Genomic DNA, 24,902 nt, shown 5'->3' with positions numbered 1-24,902 from the left:
GAATTTATACTTGGGGGGGGGGGGGGAGTGTGTAGATTAGTGCAAACTTTTTTTGGAAGGTAGCGAGGGAACTTTTTGCTGAGACATGGGGAGATTGTCATCTTCACCTTGGGCTCTAGAAGACCTCTAGAAGACCTTATCCTGACCTCATGTGCGGTAGACATCTGATGCAGAGGTAAGTATTGCCGACTTTAGTTCCTCTTTGGGCCATGATGAAGGAGGCTTCTTTGTAAGCCCTGAACGCGTTAGTTTCTGTTGACCAAACCCAGAAATAAATACAATCGGGCAATAATTCCATTAGTTGGTGCTCTCTTTACTACTACTTCAATGGCATGACCACACCAACCTAGATAAGGGCTCTGTGTAACTAAAGAACAGCCCATCTAATTACCCGTGCAAATGCTATCCCTCCAGTTTGAGATTTTGGAGATCTAGACCACCAAGCTCTTACTATTCTATTCAATGCCAATTAAAAAAAAAAAAAAGATTCCTATTGACAAAAGATATTTCATAGTTCGTTGTGCCAGCGCATTCTCATATTGGTTCACACTGCAGTTTTTCTAGCCTCACTACGCTCTTTCATTTTAATTTGTTTTCCTTGCCGTCACATCTATACCTAGAGGATGATTCGTGTAGAATCCATTAACCTCTGGACCTTGTAAAGGAACATGAGCAGGCATATTCAAAGCCATGTAATTAGCTGTGATGGCGTGCGGGGAGCCATACGTTCTAGCAACCATTCAGATTTTAGTTTGCCGATATCAGCTTGGTGAAATTATGAATTATGATTGGCTGCTTGGGGCAAGTTTACTCTTTACATTGGCCTTTCTTTTTACTGATAAGGCCAGTTAGATTTGCATCCTTAGTGTGTTTTCATGTTAAAAGATGCCTTTTAGCATGTGCATGAAAATAAAAAAAATGGTTCTACAAGCGAAAGGGTTAAAGCCAAAAAACATTTTTTCGAGTTTTGCATGAAGCGGGGAAGGATTCAAACTCCTGATGGGTTTTTATTGCAAGCGTAAAGGATTTGGGTAACTTTTGACAAGGGCCAAATGGTAATGTCTAGACAACTGGGTCAGAGCAACTCTAAAGCGACAGCTCTTGTGGGATTTTCCTGGTCGGCAGTGGTCAGGACCGACCAAAAAAGTGGTCCAAGGAAGGAAAACTGGCCCAGGGTCATGATTGGCCAAGGCTCATTGATGGGCGTGGGGAGCGAAGGCTGGCCTGAGTACAAGGAAGGAAAACTGGCCCAGGGTCATGAGTGGCCAAGGCTCATTGATGGACGTGGGGAGGGAAGGCTGGCTTCAGTAGTCCGATCCAATAGAAGAGCTACAGGAGCTGAAAAAGTGAATGCTGGCTTCAATAGTAAGGTGTCAGAACACACAAAGCATTGCAGTTTGTTGTGTATGGGGCTGCATTGCCATAGACTGGTCAGGATGCCCATTCTAAACGTGTGTCCACAGCCACAATAGCTTACAATGGGCACATAAGCATCAGAACTAGACCACGGAGCAATGAAAGAAGGTGGCCTTGTCCGATGAATCACATTTTCTTTTACATCATGTGGTTGGCCAGGGGCGTGTGCATCTCTTACCTAAGGAAGAGTTCGCACCAGGATGCAGTATGGGAAATTCAATCCAAGGAGGCCCCACCGGGCAACTTACAGGACTTAAAGGACCTGCTACTGACGGCTTGATGCAATATACCATGGCATACCTTCAGAGGTCTCGTGGAGTCCATGCCTCAACAGGTCAGGGCTGTATTAGTGGCAAAAGGAGGACCTACTTGATATTATGTGGGTGGTCATAATGTTATGGTGATGGTCATAATGTTATGGATGATCAGTGTATATCAAATGAGTATGCCAGTTGTCCCACTGAGCCCAATATAACCCTAAAATTGATTCTCAGCCCTGATGGAGGTGGAGAGTTGGCCCCCAGAATACGTTGAATGATTGATATGGTCATATTAGAAATTATTAAAGTGGTTGGATTCTTTTGCCATTTGGTCTGATGCTCCTGTTGTGTTTTCCTGCTCTTAGGAATTAAAATCTGACAGGGGTTTTAGTCTTTCCCTATTCTACTAAAGAAGATCATTTTGTGTTGGTGTTCGAGAGATCCCCTTACTTCCTGTCTGGTAAAATATTGTCAGCCAGAAAAGAAGTGAAGGGGAATCTCTCGAACAGAGCCCCAGATAGCAGTAAAAAAAAAAAAACAATAGGGTTTCTAATACACCCTAACCCCTTCTATAACTAAAATAAATTAAAAAAAGTTTTGGCTTGACCTATACTTTAAAAGTGGAAGCCCCCAACGAACATGTGGGTGACTCCAGATCCAAAAAGTTGATAAATGTACTATTTAGGTCAATCAATATTGGCATTAAACAAGCAACTAACAGACAAGTATTATAGTGCTTTAGATCTAGGGTAACTGGCAATCAGACACAAAACCGGGCCCTTTAAGAGTTGGTGCTTTAATATCCTTCTGGTCAGAGGACATGCTCAGACATGCTCAGAGTTGTTTCAGGGAACTCTGGCAGTCCTCTGAGTACTGGAGAAGAGGACATGTTTGACTTTTCAGGGAACTCTGAAAGTCCACTAAATACTGAAAGAGATTACATGCGCAGAGTAATTTCAGGGAGCTCTGGAAGTCCTCTGAGTAATGGAGGAGAGGACATGCTCAGAATCGTTTCAGGGAACTCTGAAAGTCCTCTAAGTACTGGGAAGAGGGCATGCTCAGAAACTTTTCAGGGAACTCTGGAAGTCCTCTAAGTACTGGAGGAGAGGAGATGCTCAGAATCGTTCAGGGAACTCTAGAAGTCCTCTAAGTACTGGAGGAGAGGACATGCTCAGAATCGTTCAGGGAACTCTGGAAGTCCACTGAATACTGGAGGAAAGGACATGCTCAGAGACGTTTCAGGGAACTCTGAAAGTCCTCTAAATACTGGAAGAGATTATATGTGCAGAGGCATTTCAGGGAACTCTGGAAGTCCTCTGAGTAATGAAGGAGAGGACATGCTCAGAGTAGTTTCAGGGAACTCTGGAAGTCTTCTAAGTACTGTAGGAGAGGACATGCTCAGAATCGTTCAGGGAGCTCTGGAAGTCCTCTGAGTACTGCAGGAGGACATTCTCACAGACGTTTAAAGGAACTCTGGAAGTCCCTTGAGTACTAGAGGAGAGGACATGCTCATAGTCATTTCAAGGAAAGCTGGAAGTCCTTTGAGTACTGAAAGAGAGGACATGCTCAGAATCATTTCAGGGAACTCTGCAAGTCCATTGAGTACTGGAAGAGAGGACATGCTCAGAATCGTTTCAGGGAACTGTGGAAGTCCTTTGAGTACTGAAGGGAATGGACATGCTCAGAGTTGTTTCAGGGAACTCTGAAAGTCCTTTGAGTACTGGAGGAGAGGACAGGCTCAGAGTCATTTCAGGAATACTCTGGAAGTCCTCTGAGTACTAGAAGAGGGGACATGCTCAGAGTAATTTCAGGAAACTCTGGAAGTTCAGCATGTGCTGGAGGTCTCAGGAATCTTGGAAATCCTAGAAGACCCAGCAGGGATCCTGTGAGTACCGTAACAAGTACACAGGTCAGACCGACAACAGAGATGCTAATGGCAAGGCAATAGTTTAGTGTGGTCCACCTTAAACAAGAAGCATTATTACTGGAAGGATCTCCAGGTAAGAAACTTTGCAACATATTTAGAAAAAATATTTGCTTTGGTTTTGAGTTTGCATACAATTTCATATAAATGAACTTTTCTTTGCAAATTATCTGTAGGTCCATGCATACCTGTGTACTACCTGAGATGTAACTGGGTCAAAAAATTCCCAACAGACCGGAACTATTTTTAAAGAAGAAATATGTGGTCTGCCACTGTCGACGTCTCTTTTTACAAATGCTAGTTGCCTGACTGTTATTCCGATCCAATATTCTTAGTCCTTTTTGAGTCACTAGCCTAGAGACAGTACAGCATGCAGATCAGGAATAGAGTTTATCTTGAATTTAGGTTGCTGAAAGTTCAGATTCATTACTTGGTTTTCTGAATTTGAATTTCAGTGTTATTTTTGGTGGAGTTTTTCTTCTCCAGAGTTTCTAGTAGGATCCCCTGGGTTGTCATTCGAAATGATGGTCTGGGGCATCGTATGATGGCGCACTGAGGCCACCCACAGGCAATCCCAGGTTCCATTGGGTTAGTAGGGGGCCCAGGTCCGGTATGCCCTATTGGGGACCTTGGCTAGAAAGCATTAGCAGCCCACTGACCGCTTTCACTCATTTTTTTTTTCATCCTAAATTTTATTTTTACTTAAATATCAGAAATGTGTCTTTCTCTTCTCTTGGATTTACACATACTGTCATAAAATAAGGTCACGAGTTAGATAAGCGACAACGAACTTGGCCATAACCACAGCAACGGCTGTTCCGCATACAATGGTGAGCCTGGTGTGAACAGCCTTTCCTTTCCACGGGCGATAAAAGCTTCCATTATCTCAGCATTCTGTCTGGGATATTAGAATGTTGACCGCCTTGTTAATGAGATTTTTTGCAACTGTTTTGCTTTTGTTTACAAAAATACAAATTGCTATACGAGCAAAATCTATTTTTATCTCCTTTAAGATTTGAAAGCGCTGTTTGCAAACTCAGTAACATTGAAAACACCTTGCACGCAAATCGCTTGTTGATTTGCTTATCTTTCCTTGCCACGCTACTGCTATAATGAGTGCTGATTCCTTGAGCAGATGAAAGCGAGGTCGTTCTTTCCTTTTTTCTGGCTTGAGTGTGCCATGCTAAGTAGTTACATAGTTAGGTTACAAATAGGACTCGTGTCTATCGAACTCGACCAACTGTGCCTTTAACGCTGTTCTCCAGGCAGGTAGGTATTAACCCCTTCCTGCCCAGCCCCATGGAGGGGGGGGGGAGAGGGATTGACCACTTGACCACACAGACCCATGGCTCTGCTCAAGACTGGCCTTTGTTGCTCATGGTCTGGACAACTCGAGTCCTGGCCATTATAGTCCGTCTCCACTCTCCATTGGGAGTATGAAAGAATCTCAGCCACACTCCACTTAGCTTCTCTAGCAGTATTTTTTTTAATAATCAATGAATTGACTGCATACAGTATTGTCTCTACCCAAGAGCCCACCACCCTTGACGCATTTCACCACACCTGGCTTGCTCAGAAGGAGCATGCTAATAGGAGGAGAAAGCAGTGTGACAAAGAGATGAGCTCATCACTGTGCTGCTTCTCCTTTTACTGTCCAGTCACATGCTGGGGCTGGGTCCAAGATGGGCTGAGAGAAAGTGGATTGAATGATGCCGCCCATGAGGCTGAGGGCATCTAGGTGTAGAAAAAAAAAAAATACTGCTTTAATAAGGGCGTAATATTCCCTATGCTGTGGGAGTTCTGAGAGGTAGTGAACTGGATGAAAACTTCATCTTTTGGCCTACGTGCCTGAGGCAGGGGGAAAGGTCACAAATTTGTCCATACAAAGAGTAATAGAGGATAGGAAATGCTCAGAGTCATTTCAGGGAACTCTGGACGTTCTCTGAGTACTGGAAGAGAGGACATGCTAAGAGACATTTCAGGGAACTCTGGAAGTCCCTTGAGTATTGGAAAAGAGGACATGTTCAGAGTCATTTCAGGGAACTCTGGAAGTCCCTTGAGTACTAGAGGAGAGGACGCGCTCAGAGTAGTTTCAAGGAACTCTGGAAGTCCCTTGAGTAATGGAAAAGAGGACATGCTCAGAGTCATTTCAGGGAACTATGGCCTTCCTCTGAATATTGGAAAAAAAGGTCATGATCAGAGTAATTTCAGGGAACTCTGGACATTCTCTGAGTACTGGAAGAGAGTACATGCTCAGAGTCGTTTCAGGGAACTCTGGAAGTCCCTTGAGTACTAGAGTAGAGGACATGCTCAGAGTCGTTTCAGGGAACTCTGGAAGTCCCTTGAGTGCTGGAAGAGAGGGCATGCTCGTAAATCATTTAAGGAAACTGTGGAAGTCCTTTGAGTACTGGAAAAGAGGACATGTTCAGAGTCATTTCTGGGAACTCTGGAAGTCCTATGAGTACTAGAGGAGGGAACATGCTCAGAGTTGTTTCAAGGAACTATGGAAGTCCTCTGAGTACTGGAGGAGAGGACATGCTCAGAGTAATTTCAGAGAACTCTGGAACTCCTGTGAGTACTAAAGGAGGGAACATGCTCAGAGTTGCTTCAGGGAACTCTGGAAGTCCTCTGAGCACAGGAAGAGAGGACATGCTCAGAGTCGTTTCAGAGAATGAAAGAATCTCAACCACACTCCACTTAGCATCTCTTGCAGTATTTTTTAATAATCAATGAATTGACAGCATACAGTATTGTCTCTACCCAAGAGCCAACCACCCTTGACGCATTTCACCACTCCTGGCTTTCTTACAAGGAGCACGCTGATAGGAGGAGAAAGGAGTGTGACAGAGAGCAGAGCTCATCACTGTGCTGCTTCTCCTTTTACTGTCCAGTCACAGGCTGGGGGTGGGTCCAAGATAGGTTTAGAGAAAGTGGATTGAATGATGCAGAGGACATCTAGGGGCAGAAAAATAAATACTGCTTTAATAACGGCTGAATAATTTCTATGCTGTGGGGGTTCTGAGAGGTAGTGAACTGGATGACAACTTCATCTTTCAGCCTATGTGCCTGAGGCAGGGGAGGAGGTCACATATTATTCCATACCCCGATTCTTCTTTCATTGTACAATCACATGCTGGGGATGGATCCAGCATGAGTTTGGCTCAAAAGAAGTGGGTTGAATGATGTTGCCCATCAGAGTGAGAACATCTAGAGTTTATCCACAAGATTTTACCCAGCCCACAGCGATTCTGGTGTGATGGGGGGTGGGGGGGTGGCTTGTGATGGTAAAGGGGAATTCCAATGCAAAGGGAGAGGGACAATGATGTGTTTTGGGGGGCCTCTGATATGAAAGGGGTACTCTGATGTGAAGGGGGCGGGGCTTTAATGTAATGGGGAGTGTTTGATGTGGGGGGAGGGTCTGATGGGATTAGGAGATTTATATCTCTCTCTGATGTGAAATGGGGGACCTCTGATGTAAAAAGGGGGACTTTGATGTGAAATGGAGAACCTTTGATGTGAAAGGGGGATTCTAATGTGAAAGGGGGGATTGTGATGTTAAAGGTGTGCCTCTGATGTGAAAGGGGGACTCTGGTGTAAAAAGGGGGTCTAATGTAAAATGGGGGGCCCCTGATGTGAAATGGGGGACCTCTGATGTGTGTGGAATTGGGGAGCTCTGATGTGAAATCTGTCACATGTGTACACATGTGCCGCAAACATACAGCTTAGTAACACCCTGCCTCCTGGGATAGCTGTGATGTAGCAATCCCAGGAAGTGCTACCTTGCAATGTTGGAAGTGCAACAGCATGTGCTATAAACTCCGAACTATAGATGGCCCTGTAGTGATATACTAGTGTCTGTGTGTTTATATATACTTGTATATTCTGCACAGGAAGGAAGATTTTTTTTTCTTTCTCTGCTCTCTCCTGTAATGCTGTTCTCACACCTGCATGCTGTTCTCCTATATGTGTAAAGCTGAATTCTACATTCAGAATCTCAGTGTCTCATCTGCTCTGCTCTCTCCTGTAATGCTGTTCTCACACCTGTATGTTTTTCTCCTCTACAAGTAAAGCTGAATTCTACATTCAAAATCTCAGTGTCTCATCTGCTCTGCTCTCTCCTATATTGCTGTTCTCACACCTGTATGTTTTCTCCTGTACAAGTAAAGCTGAATTCTACATTCAAAATCTCAGTGTCTCATCTGCTCTGCTCTCTCCTGTAATGCTGGTTTCACACCTGTATGCTGTTCTCCTATACGAGTAAGGCTGAATTCTACATTCAAAATCTCAGTGTCTTATCTGCTCTACTCTCTCCTGTAATGCTGTTCTCACACCTACATGCTGTTCTCCTGTACAAGTAAAGCTGAATTCTACATTCAAAATCTCAGTGTCTCATCTGCTCTGCTCTCTCCTGTAATGCTGTTCTCACGCCTGTATGTTTTTCTCCTCTACAAGTAAAGCTGAAGTCTACATTCAAAATCTCAGTGTCTCATCTGCTCTGCTCTCTCCTGTAATGCTGTTCTCACACCTACATGCTGTTCTCCTAAACGAGTAAAGCTGCATTCTTCATTCCTTAAGACCTCAGTGCTTTGTCTTATCACATAACCAACATGTCACACAAAAGGAAACAAATTGGTAAAATAAATAGAATAAAACATTTCAGAATTTGTGTAAAAGGGGGGGTGGGGCTAAGTAAAAAAATTTTGTTTAGGTAAGTTAAGTTCTGCTTTAAGGGGCATTGCATTTGACAAAGAGGGCACCCTGTACTCCTATAGGAACAGAGGTTTAACCATTCACATCAGAGAAAGACTTTTTACCAGTATGAGCTATGGAAATTTGGAATAGACTTCCACAGGAGTTCTAGCCAATTCAGTTGGCTGTTAAAAAAAAAAGGCTGGATGTGCTTCTAAATGCGCAGACTATAACTGGCTATTAATATTTATAAGTAATAACACTGTAGATTGTTGATTCAAGGGATATCTGATTGCCTTGGGGGATAAGGAAGATTTCTTTTTCCTTGCTGGAGAAAATTCAACCATGATTTATATATTTTTTTGCCTTCCCCTGGATCATCTGCGGGTTGAGTGCTCTGTGGACTTTGGCTTTTAATTAATTTTGTCTGTTGGTTGAGTTTGATGAACCTTTAGTTTTTCTTTCAATCTAACTATGTAAAATGGTTTTAGTGTTCATAGCGGTGTCAAAATGGCAGATACACACAGTGTGGAGCTGACGGAGAGGAGGAGAACCGGAAAGTGGATTCCAGATATAAGGAAAGCTTTTCTAGCACAAAGGAATGTTAATTACATTTTTTAATTAAAAACTTTTCGTTTTCATTACATACGTTATTTTAGACCCAGTGATGTCATCACTCAGTGCTCCAGGGAAGGGCCGGCTGAGTGCTGTACATAGCTTCCTGGGAAACATCACAGCACCTTGCCTCAGTACACCTCTCAAGACCCCTTGGTCCTAATTCAAGCAGTGGGCTGGCTCTTGGGAACCATTATCAACACTGCAGCATGGGTTTCACCCCTTCTTTTCTAATTCTGGCCTTTAACTGGGTCTTTTCACGTGGGGGACTTGAAGGACTTCCTGACAACAAGACCGCTGTGATTAGTTGTTGAAATCAATGGTCTGACAGCAGGCTCTCTTTAAGTGCTGAACAAAAGGGTGTAGGTGGGCGAAAAAATAATTTCTGCTCCACAGTAGCGTCTGGAATGGCCGTTTGGCATCCATAGTCCAAGCTCTTAAACAGCCTCTGTGGTTCCTCTCTACCTTAGGCTGGTTGTCTTCTTTACTACAGTCCCATTACACTCATTAGCTCTTTCATTGGCCAAATTATTCCCCCCCAGTCGGGTAGTCTACCCGTAAAGCTTTACTTTCTCTGGGGCTAACTATACGTAGAAGAGACATGGAATAACATACTATCTCTGTATATCAGTCATTCCGTGAAACCCTAAAGTTCCTCCACAGGTTGCTAAGGCTGTGGCTGATTGACCTATCATTATTCCAGAACCACACCACTTGGCAGATCCAACTGTATGACACCAAAAGTCTTTTGGCTTCGGAACAATGAAGGCATCTTCAGATAGGAGGTCAATCAAGCGCAGCCCTAGGAACGTCTGGAGGAACTTTAGGTTTCCATGGAACACTGGTTGAGAATAGCTGGTATACAGACATAGTATTTTATGCCATGTCTCTTCTATTTATAGGTAATCAATTCTCAACCAGTGTTCCACAGAACCGTAAGCTTCCTCCAGGGCTTGCTAGGGCTGTGGAGGAACTTTTATACACTGAAAGGTGTTCAGTCCTGCTACAGGTATAACTCCCCCTCACCTCTCCAACACTGGGTGCAGGCCTCCAGCAGTCTCTCTCTCAAGTAACAAGAGGGACATTGCTCCAAATCAGGGACTATCGCTCGAAATCAGGGACAGTTGGGAGCTATGGGATATGTAAAGGTTTGTTTAACAAGAGAAATGAGGCCACTCTCCTGTGTATGTTTATTGAAATATATCATGCACGAGCAGATACATCTGTCCCATGAGGCCTAATGTGTTTCACTCCATCTGGGGCTTATTCCTAGAGTCTACAAATAGCTCCAGATGGAGTGAAACAAATTAGGGCACTTGAGACAGGTGGATCAGCTTGTGCATGATATATTTCAATAAACATACACCAGGCTTTTCATGAAGATTGGCTTCCTTTCTCTCATTGTTTGAAAGTAACCTCTGAGGGAACCCTGTAGTAAGAAGGGCATTCTTCCCATTGGAAACCAAAGTAAGGGCCAATCTTCCCACTGACCACCAATGTAAGGAACATTCTTTGCACTGGTCACCAATGTAAGAAGGATTCTTCCCACTGGACATCAAAGTAAGGGGCATTATTTTCATGGACCACTAATGTAAGGAACATACATTTTTTTGAAATGGACACCAATGTAAGGAGCATTCTTCCCAATTGACACCAATGTAAGGGGCATTCTTCTCACTGGATAACAATGTAAGGGGCATTATTCCCACTGACTTTCAATGAACTTGTTGTAGTAGGGGGTTCCTTGACACCTGAAAATTATTTCAACGGTTCATCTGGGGTAAAAGGTTGGGAAAGACTGCTGTATACAATATAGCCAATAAGTGGGACTGGTGCCTTTCTCTTGGTACCTGAAAGTAACCTCTGACAGAACCCTAGGGTACCATGGAACAATCATTGAGAAAGGCCTGTATATAGCCATAGTAAAAGGGACACTCTTTCCATTGGACACAAATGTGAGGGGCATTCTTCCAATGCACTACCAATGTAAGGAACATTCTTCCAACTGGACCCCAATATAAAGAGCATTCTTCCCTCTTGATACCAGTGTAAGGGGTGTTTTTCCCATTGACTTTCAATTAACTGGTTTTAGTAGGGGGTTTCTTGACACCTGTAAAGTATTTCAAGGGTTCCTCTGGAGTAAAAAGGTTGAGAAAGACTGCTGTATACAATATAGCCAATAAGTGGGACTGTTGCCTTTCTCTTTGTACTTGATAGTAACCTTTGACAGAACCCTAGGGTTCCATGGAACAATCGTTGAGAAAGGCTGGTATATAGCCATAGTAAAGGAGGCATTCTTTTTACTGGATAACAATGTAAGGGGCATTATTCCCACTGACTTCCAATGAACTGGTTTTAGTAGGGGTTTCTTGACACCTGAAAATTATTTCAAGGGTTCTCCGGGGTAAGAAAGTTGAGAAAGACTACTGTATATAATATAGCCAATAAGTGGGACTGTTGCCCTTCTCTTTGTACTTGATAGTAACCTCTGACAGAACCCTAAGGTTCCATGGAACAATCATTGAGAAAGGCTGGTATATAGCCATAGTAAATGGGGCATTCTTTCCATTGGACACCAATGTAAGGGGCAATCTTCCCAATGGACACCAATGTGAGGAACATTCTTCTCACTGGACACAAATGTAAGGAGCATTCTTATCACTGGACACAAATGTAAGGGGCATTTTTTTTTATTGGTTGCCAATGTAAAAGGCATTCTCCCCATTGGACACCAACATAAGGGGCATTTTTCCCTCTGACCACCAATAAACTGGTTTTAATAGAGGTTCCTTGATACCTGAAAATGATTTCAATGAACACCAATGTAAGGGGCATTCTTTCCAATGGACACCAATGTAAGGAGCATTCTTCTCACTGATCACCAATGTAAGGAACATTCTTCTCACTGATCACCAATGTAAGGAATATTCTTCCCACTGATCACCAATGTAAGGAACATTCTTCTCACTGATCACCAATGTAAGGAATATTCTTCTCACTGATCACCAATGTAAGGGACATTCTTCTCATTGGTTGCCAATGTAAGGGGCATTCTTCCCATTGGACACCAATGTATTTTTTCCCTCTGACCACCGATAAACTGGTTTTAATAGGGGTTCCTCGACACCTGAAAATTATTTCACGGGTCCCACTGGAGTTAAGAGGTTGAGAAAGACTGCTGTATTTATTATAGCCAATAAGCAGGACCTATGCTAGATCCCGTTTGTGTTGTTTGGAGACGTGTGTTTGTGTCTATGCTTTCATGCTCTATGTATTTCTTTTTTTTTTTTTTCACTAGTACAGCTACATTTGCTCTCCCTCGGCTAATATTTACATATCTACATGCATTTTCTCTTCCTGATCTCCTCAGACTTATAAAATCCCCAAAGCAATCAGTGATCAGGGTAGGGATTTCACATTTACATGTTAATTGCCAGCTTGTTATGAGAAGCTTGTGTTGCAGCACGTTCATAAACCATATCGCACAAATATTGAAATACAAGAACAAATCAATTATCCTCTTCATTAAATATTGCTGACTTAAGTCAATCCAAATGCAAACTAGTACAGATTATAGGTACAGGATACCTTGTTTTATTAAACTGCACTGCGTGCGAGAGCAACGCATCGGAGACTAGAGAGAACAAGAGGGATGTTAGAGCCAGCTCTATGAGACATGACCAAAAAGGCTTTGGTAGAATATCAAATGACTGATCCTACCTTGTACACGTTACCTTGGTCTCCAGATACGCAATAAATAAAAGGTACATAGGTGATGTAAGATATAAAGGTTAAATTAACTATTTTTGGTCCCATTTCCAAGAAGACACCATGATTAATTACATTACTTATTATGATTCTTAACGAGAAGCGCCATTGAGCATCCCGCTGACTTTCTCTGAGCATCCTGGGTCTAGTGATGTATATGTATATTTAAATTACATTTTGAAACGTATTAATCTCACTGTAGATCTGCCTGTTTTGTGTATTACACTCAGTCACTTTAGAGATGCCTTTGCGTCTAAGATACTACTGTAGGCATTATTACTCTGTTCTCAATTTATACAGTAAGTTTATATATACATATAACAACAGATTTTATATATATATATATATATATATATATATATATATATATATATATATATATATACACACACACACACACACACACCATTTACCAAAAGTATTGGGACACCTGCCTTTACACGCACATGAACTTTAATGGCATCCCAGTCTTAGTCCGTAGGGTTCAATATTGAGTTGGCCCACCCTTTGTAGCTATAACAGCTTCAACTCTTCTGGGAAGGCTGTCCACAAGGTATCCCAGTCTTATGCCCCGTACACACGGTCGGACTTTGTTCGGACATTCCGACAACAAAATCCTAGGATTTTTTCTGACGAATGTTGGCTCAAACTTGTCTTGCATACACACGATCACACAAAGTTGTCGGAAAATCCGATCATTCTGAACGCGGTGACGTAAAACATGTACGTCGGGACTATAAACGGGGCAGTAGCCAATAGCTTTCATCTCTTTATTTATTCTGAGCATGTGTGGCACTTTGTGCGTCGGATTTGTGTACACACGATCGGAAATTCCGACAACGGATTTTGTTGTCGGAAAATTTTATATCCTGCTCTCAAACTTTGTGTGTCAGGAAAATCTGATGGAAAATGTGTGAAGGAGCCTACACACGGTCGGAATGATAGGACAACAAGGTCCTATCACACATTTTCCGTCGGAAAATCCGACCGTGTGTACGGGGCATTAGTCCGTAGGGTTCAATATTGAGTTGGCCCACCCTTTGCAGCTATAACAGCTTCAACTCTTCTTGGAAGGCTGTCCACAAAGCATCCCAGTCTTAGTCTGTAGAGTTCAATATTGATTTGGCCCACCCTTTGCAGCTATAACAGCTTCAACTTTTCTGGGAAGGCTGTCCACAAGGTTTAGGAGTGTGTCTATGGGAATGTTTGACTATTCTTCCAGATGCTCTTTTGTGAGGTCAGGCACTGATGTTGGAGAGAAGACCTGGCTCGCACTCTCCGCTCTAATTCATCCCAAAGGTGTTCTATCGGGTTGAGGTCAGGAATCTGTGAAAGCGAGTCAAGTTCCTCCACCCCAAACTCGCTCATCCATGTCTTTATGGACCTTGCTTTGTGCACTGGTGCGCAGTCATGCTGGAACAGGAAGGGGCCATCCCCAAACTGTTCCCACAAAGTTGGAAGCATGAAATTGTCCAAAATGTCTTGGTATGCTGACACCTTAAGAGTTACCTTCACTGGAACTAAGGGGCCAAGTTCAACCCCTGAAAAACAGCCCCACGCAATAATCCCCCCTCCACCAAATGATTTGGACCAGTGCACAAAGCAAGGTCCATAAAGAAACGGATGAGCGAGTTTGGGGTGGAGGAACTTGGCTGGCCTGGCCTTAACCTGATAGAATACCTTTCGTATGAATTAGAGAGGAGACTGGGAGCCAGGCCTTCTCGCCCAACCTTGCCTGACCTCACAAATGCCCCTCTGAAAAAATGATGATACATTCCCATAGACACCCTCCTAAACCTTGTAGACAGCCTTCCCAGGAGAGTTAAAGCTGTTAAAGCTGCAAAGGGTGGGCCAACTCAATATTGAACCCTACAGACGAAAACTGGGAAGCCATTAAAGTTCATCTGAGTGTAAAGACAGGCATCCCAATACTTTTGACAATATAGTGTGTGTGTGTGTATATATAAGACCTCGTCCTCAATGAATACTCCAATATGGCCCAAAAGTGTTCAGAGGGGTTAAGGCCAGGGCTCTGTGCAGGTCAAACCATGGTCATCAATATAGAGTTCTCCCTTTTTGACTATAATGTCGCATACACATATGATCGGACATTCCGACAACAAAACCGTGGATTTTTTTCTGAAGGATGTTGGCTCAAGCTTGTCCTGCATACACACAGTCACACAAATGTTGTCAGAAATTCCGAACATCAAGAACACGGTGACGTACAAGACGTACAACGAGCCGAGAAAAATGAAGTTCAATAGCCAATGCGGCCCTTCTGCTTGATTCGAAGAATGCGTGGACTTTTGTGCATCGGACTTGGGTACACACGCTCGGAATTTCCGACAACAAAGTTTGTTGTCGGAAAATTTGAGGACCTGCTCTCAAACATTTGTTGGCGGAAAGTCCGACAGCAAATGTCCGATGGAGCCTACACACGGTCGGAATTTCCAACAAGAAGCTCACATCGAACATTCCCGTCGGAAATTCCGACCGTGCGTACGCTGCATAACAGTTCTTCTGAGAAGGCTTTCTACAATATTTTGGAGAGCATCTGTGGCTATTTTGCCCATTTGTGACGCCAGGAACTTATGTTGTTTGAGAAGATCTGGCTCACAGTTGGCATTCTAATTCATCCGAAGGTGTTCAGTAGGGTTAAGATCAGGGTTCTCTGCAGGCCACTCAAGCTCCTCCAGCTCAGACTGGTCAAAACATATCTTTATGGGGCTGGCTTTGTGCATCAAAGGCACAGTCATTCTGAAACAGAAAACCTAAAACTTCTGGTCATTTACATCTGATTGACTGCTTTAATTCTGGTTTATTTATCTGAATTAACCTTTTAGGGGCTACTTAGACCTTATTTCGCAATTTTGTGCTTTTGTGGTTTACTTATCTTTATATCAAAGGTCATGTGTGAGTGTTTTTTCTATTAATTTTAAATTATAATTAGGAACTAGGGTAATTTAAAACTGAATGCAGGTTTGTGTGACATTCAGAAGCATTGTAAATGAAGTATGTGACTTTCTTTTTAAGCGTTCCTCTGTTTTAGTACATTATTACCACCATGGGGCCACCTGTTTCCACCAATTGTCCCTCAACTGCAGGTGCTGTGAACTAAAAACAGCTTATAACACCTCCAGCAAAAAAACACCGGCCTGCTGTCCCTGGCAGTTGCCAGTATGCAAAAAAATTAACCATTTCTTATGCCCCCTATTTAAAAATATTAGGAATCCTTGCATAAGAATATGATTTCGTATTTTCTCCAGCCAACACGTTAAAGCTGTAGCATCCTTTCATTGAATCTTTTCCTACCTGTGTTGTATACATAGAACAGAATGAGCTACAGAGTCCTTTTTTGTTTTACCATTGAGGAACCGTTGAAATAATCTTCAAGTCTTAGGGAACCCTTGCTAAAGCTATTATATGTACAGATCGTTGTACATTGTTACAATCAGTAAGCTGAAGCTATAATAAATACAAGGATATGGAGTAGTGTCCCTTTACATTGGTGATCAGTGAAGAAGTGTCCCCTTAGATTGTGATCAGAAAAGATGTGTCCCCTTACATTGGTGCTCAGGGGAGAAGTGTTCCCCTGGTCATTAGTGATCACTGGAGAAGTGCCCCCTTGTACTGGTGGTCAACCAAGAAGTGCCTATTAGATTCTTGATCAGTGGAGAGTTGCCCCCTAATATTAGTGGTCAGTGGATAAGTGTCCTCCAAATGGTTAGTGGAAAAGTACCCATTTGCTTTGGTGATCAGTGGATATGTGCCACATTACATAGGTGGACAGTGGACAAATGTCCCCTTTTGTTGATAGTTCATAGAAATGTGCCCTTTTGGTCAGTGCAGATTTGCACCTTACATACATGTTCAGTTGAGAGGTGCCCCCTTAACATTGATGGGCAGTGGAGAAATTTCTCCTTGCATTGGTGGTCAGTGAAGATGTGCTTCTGACATTTGTGGTTGGTGGAGAAGTGCCCCCTTGCAGTAATAGTCAGTGGAAAAGTGCCCCCTTACATTGGTTGCCAGTGGAGAAGTTTCTTTCTTCACTAGCGATCAGTGGAGAAGGGCCCTGTTACATATGTGGTCAGCGTAGGGCCCCTTGCTTTGGTGATCAGTGGATAAGTTATTCATACATAGGCCCCCCTAACAGTGGTGTTCAGTGTAGCTGTGACCTCTTGAATTTGTATTCAGTAGAAAAGCCCCCTTACGTTGAGTAGTTGGTGTAAAAGCCATTTTACATTGGGTAGTTGATGGAAAAGTCCCCTTACATTGGCTAGTTAGTGGAAAAAATATTTTACATTGGGTAGTTGGTGGAGAAGCCTGCTTACATTTGGGTAGTTGGTGGAAAAGCCCCCTTTCACTAGTGGCCAGTGTTGGTGGGACATCAATCTGCTGCCGTTTACTGCCTAGGACAACCCTTAAAAATGTTTGGAGAAACTCTGGCACGCCACAGAACCCTGGATGCAAAAGTCTGAGTTAGAGCAAAAAAGTTCCTCCCTAATCTGAGGGCTCAGCCCCAAATTTCAGAGATGGCTATGTCTGAAAAGGAGCTGCTTCTGCTATGCTATTTATTTAGTGATCCTTTAGTGCTCTGGGAATCCTTTGTTCCAAAGTAATAAGAAAATGAAAAAAAAAAAAAAATGTCAAAGTGTGGGAATTGACAAGTGTCCCCGAACATTGGTGATTAGTGAAGTGTCCCCTTACATTGATGGTCAGGGGAGCAAGACATTTCCCTTGGTCATTGGTAGCCATTGGGGAAGTGCCCCTTGAAAATGTATCAAACAGTGGGTAGTTGGTGGAAAACCATTTTACATTGGGTAGTTGATGGAGAAGTCCCTATACATTGAGTAGTTCATGGAAAAGCCATTTTACATTGGATAGTTTATGGAGAAGTCATCTCGCATTGGGAAGTTGGTGGAAAAGCCATTTTACATTGGGTAGTTGATGTGGAAGTTCCCTTATATTGGGTAGTTGGTGAAAAAGCCATTTTATATTGGGTAGTTGATGTGGAAGTCCCCATACATTTAGTAGTTGGTGAAAAAGCCATTTTAGATTGGGTAGTTGATGGAGAAGTTCCCTTGCATCGAGTAGTTGATGGAGAAGTCCCCATACATTTAGTAGTTGGTGAAAAAGCCATTTTACACTGGGTAGTTGATGGAGAAGTTCCCTTGCATCGAGTAGTTGATGGAGAAGTCCCCATACATTGGGTAGTTGGTGGAAAAGCCATTTTACACTGGGTAGTTGATGGAGAAGCCCCCTTACATTGGGTAGTTGGTGGAAAAGCCATTTTACATTGGGTAGTTGATGGAGAAGTGCCTATACATTGGGTAGTTGGTGGAAAAGTCATTTTACATTGGGTGGTAAGTGGGCAAGTCCCCATACATTGAGTAGTTGATGCAGACGTCCTCTTACATTGGTTAGTTGATGGAAAAGCCATTTTATATTGGGTAGTTGATGGAGAAGTCCCCATACCTTGAGTAGTTAGTAGAAAAACCATTTTTCATTGGGTAGTTGGTGGAAAGATCAGTTTACATTGGGTAGTTCATGGAGAAGTTCCCATACATTGGGTAGTTGATGGAGAAGTCCCTATACATTGGGCAGTTGGTGGAAAAATCCCCTTACACTGATGGTCAGAGTTTGTAGAACATCAATCTGCTCTCTTCACTGCTTAACACGACCCTTACTAACATTTGGAGAAACTCTGGCACACCACAGAACCATGGATGCAAAAGTCTGAGTTAAAACAAAAGCAACTCCTTATCTGAGGGCTCAGCCCCAAATTTTAGAGATAACCATGTCTGAAAGGGAGCTACTTCTGCTGTGCTATCTCGTTAGTGATCCTATAGTGCTCTGGGAATCCTTTGTCCCTAATAGGTATATAGTTAAAAAAAATTAAAATTCAAAGTGTGGGAATGTGGGAATGGAAAAGTGTCCCCTTACGTTGGTGATCAGTGAAGAAGTATCCGTTTCATTGATGTTCAGGGGAGCGAGAAATGTTCCTTGGTGGTCATTGGGGAAGTGCCCCCTTTTACTCTATTAAAATGTATTAAGCAATACAATTAACCCAAGATCATTACAATTTCTCTTTAACCTTCTTCGCTCTATTGTAAAACCATTACTAGCACCATATCATGCTTCTGATGCTACCTTTTTTGAAGACCGATATATTCATATTTTTAACAATTGTTTCCTTTTTGTCTTTCCCATGCAGGACTCCAAAAAATGGAGCAATAATGAGAGGGGAGAAGCAGAGGGAGAAGCATGAGCTGGCGTCTATTCAAGTTGCTCTCCTTCCTGTTTATTTGGGAGCAGATCACAGTTCAGAAATCATTCCAATCCCAGGAACATGTCTCCAAAGAGTTTGACTGGATTATCTCTGATCGAGGACCATTTCATCATTCCCGGAGTTACCTGTCCTTTGTGGAGAGGCACCGGCAGGGCTACTCAACTAGATACAAGATTTACAGGTTGAAACTTTTAATTATCTCTTTAATGATATGTGTTTCGTTGCATGCACAGTATTAATATAATGAACCATGGGGACCTTTATAGCCCATTCGTAAAATGCAGGTAATAGCTAGAGTATGCAATGTCCTACAGCATTTTCTCAGCCTATCGTTCCACAAAGAACTCTGTGATTGGAGGAGCGGCTGATTATATGGGTTTGAGAGTCACAGGACTAGATTCTCCACCTTGTAGCCTTCTTTTAGGCTCTGTTTAAACCTGAGCGTACTTGAATCAAGGGCGGAATGCGATGCTATTATTTCTTAATGGCGCCCCAAGCGCGGCGTGATTTTGCAGTGATTGTCATTGTTTAGCCTAAAACGTGCTAAAATCGTGGCAAAAATTGCAACGCCAAACGCACCTGGTCTTCTTTGGAGCATTTTTGGAGCAGAGGGAGGCCCATTCAAATGTGCGCCAAAAAACGCGCCACAAAAAAAAAACACAAAAAAGCTAAGAAAAAAAAAAAAGCGGTGAAGCATCTGTCAATGCGCTACGCAAATATTTAGTGTTATTTATATTATATTAATCATAGTTTTATATTTATCATAGTTTATAATGATATGGAATACCTGTTAATAAAAATATTTTTTAACATTTCAATACTTTTCCGATTTTTTAACATAAATTAATTTCAGAAATTAAAGCTGAACTCCAGCCAGATATTAAAAATCACAACCAATAAATACAGTTATGTATTTATTAAAAATAATGAACTGTATTTTAAAATGTAAGCAGTGCAATCATGCTTTGCTGGACATCTGTACTAAACTTTGCAACTATTTAGTGTTATTTATATTATATTAATAATAGTTTTATATTAATTTATATTGATATGCAATACTTTTTTAAATAAAAATATTTTTAACATTTCAATAGTTATTGGTTTTTAACATAAATTCATTTCAAAAATTAAATCTGAACTCCAGCTAGATATAAAAAAAACAAAAAAACAACCAATGAATATAGTTATGTATTTATAAAAAAAAACAATAATAATGAAATGCATTTTAAAAATAATGTGTTTTAAAAATTCAAGCAGTGCAGTTGTGCTGTGCTGGTCATCTGTACATACCTTTGCAACTATTTAGTGTTATTTATATTATATTAATCATAGTTTTATATTTATCATAGTTTATAATGATAGGCAATACCTGTTAATAAAAATATTTTCAACATTTCAGTACTTTTCCGATTTTTTAACATAAATTAATTTCAGAAATTAAAGCTGAACTCCAGCCAGATATTAAAAACACAACCAATAAATACAGTTATGTATTTATTAAAAATAATTAACTGTATTTTAAAATGTAAGTAGTACAATTATGCTTTGCTGGACATCTGTACTAAACTTTGCAACTATTTAGTGTTATTTATATTATATATAATAATAGTTTTATCATAGTTTATAATGATACTTGTTAATAAAAATATTTTTTAACATTTCAGTACTTCAGTACTAATTAAAGCTGAACTCCAGCCAGAAAATTAAAAAAAAAAAAACAACCAATAAATACAGTTATGTATTTATTAAAAAAATAATTAAGTGTATTTTCAAATTCAAGTAGGTATAATTGTGCTGTGCTGGACATCTGTACGAATCTTTGCATTTACAGTATTTTGTGATATTTACAGTGCCTTGAAAAAGTATTCATACCCCTTGAAATTCTCCACATTTTGTCATGTTACAACCAAAAACGTAAATGTATTTTATTGGGAGTTTATGTGATCGACCAACACAAAGTGGCTCATAATTGTGAGGTAGAAGGACATTGATAAATGGTTTTCAAAATTTTTACAAATAAATATGTCAAAAGTGTGGGGGGGACATTTGTATGGCGCCCCCCGGAGTCAATGCTTTGTAGAACCGCCTTTCGCTGCAATTACAGCTGCAAGTCTTTTTAGGGATGTCTCTACCAGCTTTGCACATCTAGAGAGGGACATTTCTGCCCATTCTTCTTTGCAAAATATCTCAAGCTCTGTCAGATTGGATGGAGAGCGTCTGTGAACAGCAATTTTCAAGTCTTGCCACAGATCCTCAATGGGATTTAGGTCTGGACTGTGACTGGACCATTCTAACACATGAATATGCTTTGATCTAAACCATTCCATTGTAGCTCTGGCTGTATGCTTCGGGTCGTTGTCCTGCTGGAAGGTGAACCTCCTCCCCAGTCTTTTGTAGACTCTAACATTTATTTGGCTCCATCCATCTCCCCATCAACTCTGACCAGCTTCCCCGTCCCTGCTGAAGGAAAGCATCCACACAACATGAAGCTGCCACCACCATGTTTCACGGTGGGGATGGTGTGTTCAGGGTGATGTGCAGTGTTAGTTTTCCGCCACGCATAGGGGTTGATTTACTAAACCTGGAGAGTGCAGAATCTGGTGCAGTTCTGCATAGAAACCAATCAGCTTCCAGGTTTTATTGCCAAAGCTTAATTGAACAAGCTGAAGTTGAAAGCTGATTGGCTACTATGCACAGCTGCACCATATTCTGAGTGCTCCAGTTTTAGTAAATCAACCCCATAGTATTTTGCTTTTAGGCCAAAAAGTTCAATTTTGGTCTCCTCTGACCAGAGCACCTTCTTCCACATGTTTGCTGTGTCCTCCACATGGCTTCTCACAAACTGCAAATGGGACGTCTTATGGTTTTCTTTCAACAATGTCTTTCTTCTTGTCACTCTTCCATAAACAAAGACAAGCTAGGCTTTCATTTGGTGGCTAATGGTAATGAATATATCCTGATTTTTTTGCTATCAATAATAAATAAATAAAACCTAGCCCAAAATATTATTATTTTGAAAATCTCCTCGTGTATGACCAGCTTTAAGTGGATCTTAGCCCTCAAAAACAACTTTCATCCACCCCAAACCCCCCCTACACAAATTGACACATTTTTTTATTTTTGTTTGCTTACTTTTTTCTTGGCAACGTTTTTGGCCATTCCTGAGATCGCCTAGGCAAATTACAACAGTGCCCACCGGTGCCCGGGGCCCTGAACAGCAGTTGCTGAGAAGAGGATCTCAGCAGGTCAACGCTGGATCCGCTGGGTAGATATGATAGGTTATGTGGCTTGCATATCCCAGGAGGCAACGGGAGCACTGCATGTAAAGTAGAAGAGGGGGGGAGGGCATCATTGGAAGGCTGTAGCTGAACCTAGGAAGAGATGGGCACCTCCTGATGATTTCACAGATGAAGATGGCGGCATGGGCCCTGAACGGCAGTTGCTGAGAAGAGGATCTCAGCAGGTCAACGCTGGATCCGCTGGGTAGATGTGATAGGATATGTGGCTTAGCTATCCCAGGAGGCAACGGGAGCACTGCATGTAAAGTAGAAGAGGGAGGGCATCATTGGAAGGCTGTAGCTGAACCTAGGAAGAGACGGGCACCTCCTGATGATCTCACAGAAGAAGAGGGCGGCAGGGGTCCTGAACGGCAGTTGCTGAGAAGAGGATCTCAGCAGGTCAACGCTGGATCCGTTGGGTAGATATGATAGGATATGTGGCTTAGCTATCCCAGGAGGCAACGGGAGCACTGCATGTAAAGTAGAAGAGGGGGGGAAGGCATCATTGGAAGTCTGTAGCTGAACCTAGGAAGAGACGGGCACCTCCTGATGATCTCACAGATGAATATTGCGGCACGGGCCCTGAATGGCAGTTGCTGAGAAGAGGATCTCAGCAGGTCAACGCTGGATCCGCTGGGTGGGTGAATATCTGAATTGAGGACAACCCAGCAAAATAATAGCGGGGAGGGTAAAGCATCTCTTTATGCTGAAATTCTGTCAGAATGAAACTTTTGTTTTTCATGTCTAATACTGCTTTCCTATATTTGTTTCAAAGGGAATTTGCCCGCTGGAAGGTGAGGAACATAGCAGTGGATCGTAAGGAGCCTCAGAAAAGTATCTTGCCCTTGATGCCTGAATTTCAGCGGAGTTTGAGGCTTCTAGGAAGGAGGCCAAGCACTCATCAGATCATCGAGACCATCATCAAGAAATACGGCACCCACTTGGTGGTCTCTGCTACTCTGGGGGGTAAGACACAAACTCATAAGCTGACTGATTAACCAAATAGCTAATTAACTGCCTCGCTGTATGAGTGCTTATGTTTGCAAATGTCAAGGTTATGTTCAAATCGGATATATTGGTGCTCATTGCTGTATAATTTATAAGAGTTCTGATGAAGGTACCAGGTTATGAATGTAGGTCATCTATTCTAGAGACTGAGTCATCTCTGCTGGTTGAAATTGAGCTTCTTCAACCATTCTGCCCTAGGTGTAGGCCAGTACATAATAAAAAAAACAAAAAAAAAACATAGGCTATACACTCACTGGGCACTTTATTAGGTACACCTCGCTAGTATCGGGTTGGACCCCCTTCATTCTTCATGGCATATATTCTTTTCCCCGTCAGCACTCCTACTTCTTGTTTCCCCCCCGTCGGCGCTCCTTTTTCTGGTTTCCCCCCTTGGCACTCCTTGCCAATGATTGAATGATTGAATTGGCACATTGGTGACACCTCCGCAGGCAGCAGGACAATGACACCCTTTTTTTCATAGTATGTCCTCGGGTTTACAGGTTGAATGCACAGTTGAGCATTATTCCACCAAAAAAGACTAAGGACATCTAGTGTCTAAAGCAGGCTTTCTCAACCTTTTAACCCTAGAGGAACCCCAAAAATAATTTTCATGTCTCGAGGAACCCTTACTAAAACCAAATCATCAATGCTCCTTATATTGGTGGTCAATAGGAAGAATGTCCCCCTTAAGGTGGTCTTCAGAATGCCACCCTTAAAGACAGCGAAAAAGATATTTGGTGTCATGCTGCTGGCTTTGCTAAGTGATGCTGAACCTTAAACTCTTTAGGCATCATCAAATAGGTGGTTCACCAGCCACAGCTCAAGGAACCCCTACCAACCTTCTGGAGGAACCCGAGGTTTCCACGGAACCCTGGTTGAGAATGGCTGGTCTAAAGAAAAGTACTTCAGGGGAATACTGCTCTGTGTGTCCATTCCCATATGGAGCGTGGCTCATGGCCGCCCCTGCTCTATCCTCATTGGCGTCATTGGCATTAAGGAAGAAGAGACCCGGGAGAGCCGATTCTCTTGTGCACATCGCTGGATCGAGATGGAGCTCAGGTAAGTATAGGGGGGCTGGGAGTAAAAACCTTCAGCTTCTACAACCACTTGCCAACCGTATAACCTAAATATATGGTGGCAAGGTGGCACTGCTGCACTGTATTGTGTACCTAGTTTGTGATCCAAACCCCGTGGTTGGGGGGGGCTGCAGCCCACTCCCCCTGTCATTATACATAGTGGGAGCTGATCTGCGGGTACTCACCGTTCATCCAGCACAGAGGCAGAACGGTGGTCTGACAGGAGGGGGAGGCCTGTATCCTGTGTTCCTGCAAAGCAGGGACAAGGATCCATCTCTTCCCTTAGTAAAAGCATCTCCCACAGTACACTAAAACACTGGCTAGGCACACAGTTAACCATTTGATTGCCCCTGATGTTAACCTCTACCCAGCCAGTGTCATTAGTACAGTGACAGTGCATATTTTTAGCACTGATCACTGTATTAGTGTCACTGGTTCCCTGCCAAGTGTCAAAAGTGTCAGTTAGTGTCCAACTGTCCACCGCAATATCGCAGTCCCGCTATAAGTTGCTGATTGCCGCCATTACTAGTAAAAAAAAAATTATAATAATGAAAAATTAAAGAAATATCCTATAGT

General features: G+C 42.3%; 1 protein-coding gene across 4 annotated transcripts in view; it reads left to right on the top strand.

Annotated features, from left to right (window-relative positions):
- The window catches only part of BRINP1 (BMP/retinoic acid inducible neural specific 1), a 286,234-nt gene that overhangs the window by 107,809 nt on the left and 153,523 nt on the right, over window positions 1-24,902 (top strand). For all 4 annotated transcript variants that reach the window (XM_073600696.1, XM_073600693.1, XM_073600694.1 and 1 more), the window contains exons 2-3: window positions 18,890-19,145; window positions 23,018-23,208. In XM_073600696.1, the coding sequence (XP_073456797.1) occupies window positions 18,940-19,145; window positions 23,018-23,208 (397 nt within the window). In that variant the 5' untranslated portion in view covers window positions 18,890-18,939. The remainder of the gene's footprint in view (window positions 1-18,889; window positions 19,146-23,017; window positions 23,209-24,902) is intronic.

Source organism: Aquarana catesbeiana, linkage group LG09 (assembly GCF_042186555.1).
Source record: "Aquarana catesbeiana isolate 2022-GZ linkage group LG09, ASM4218655v1, whole genome shotgun sequence".
Classification (NCBI taxonomy): domain Eukaryota; kingdom Metazoa; phylum Chordata; class Amphibia; order Anura; family Ranidae; genus Aquarana; species Aquarana catesbeiana.
This window is presented reverse-complemented; position numbering and strand designations above follow the sequence as displayed.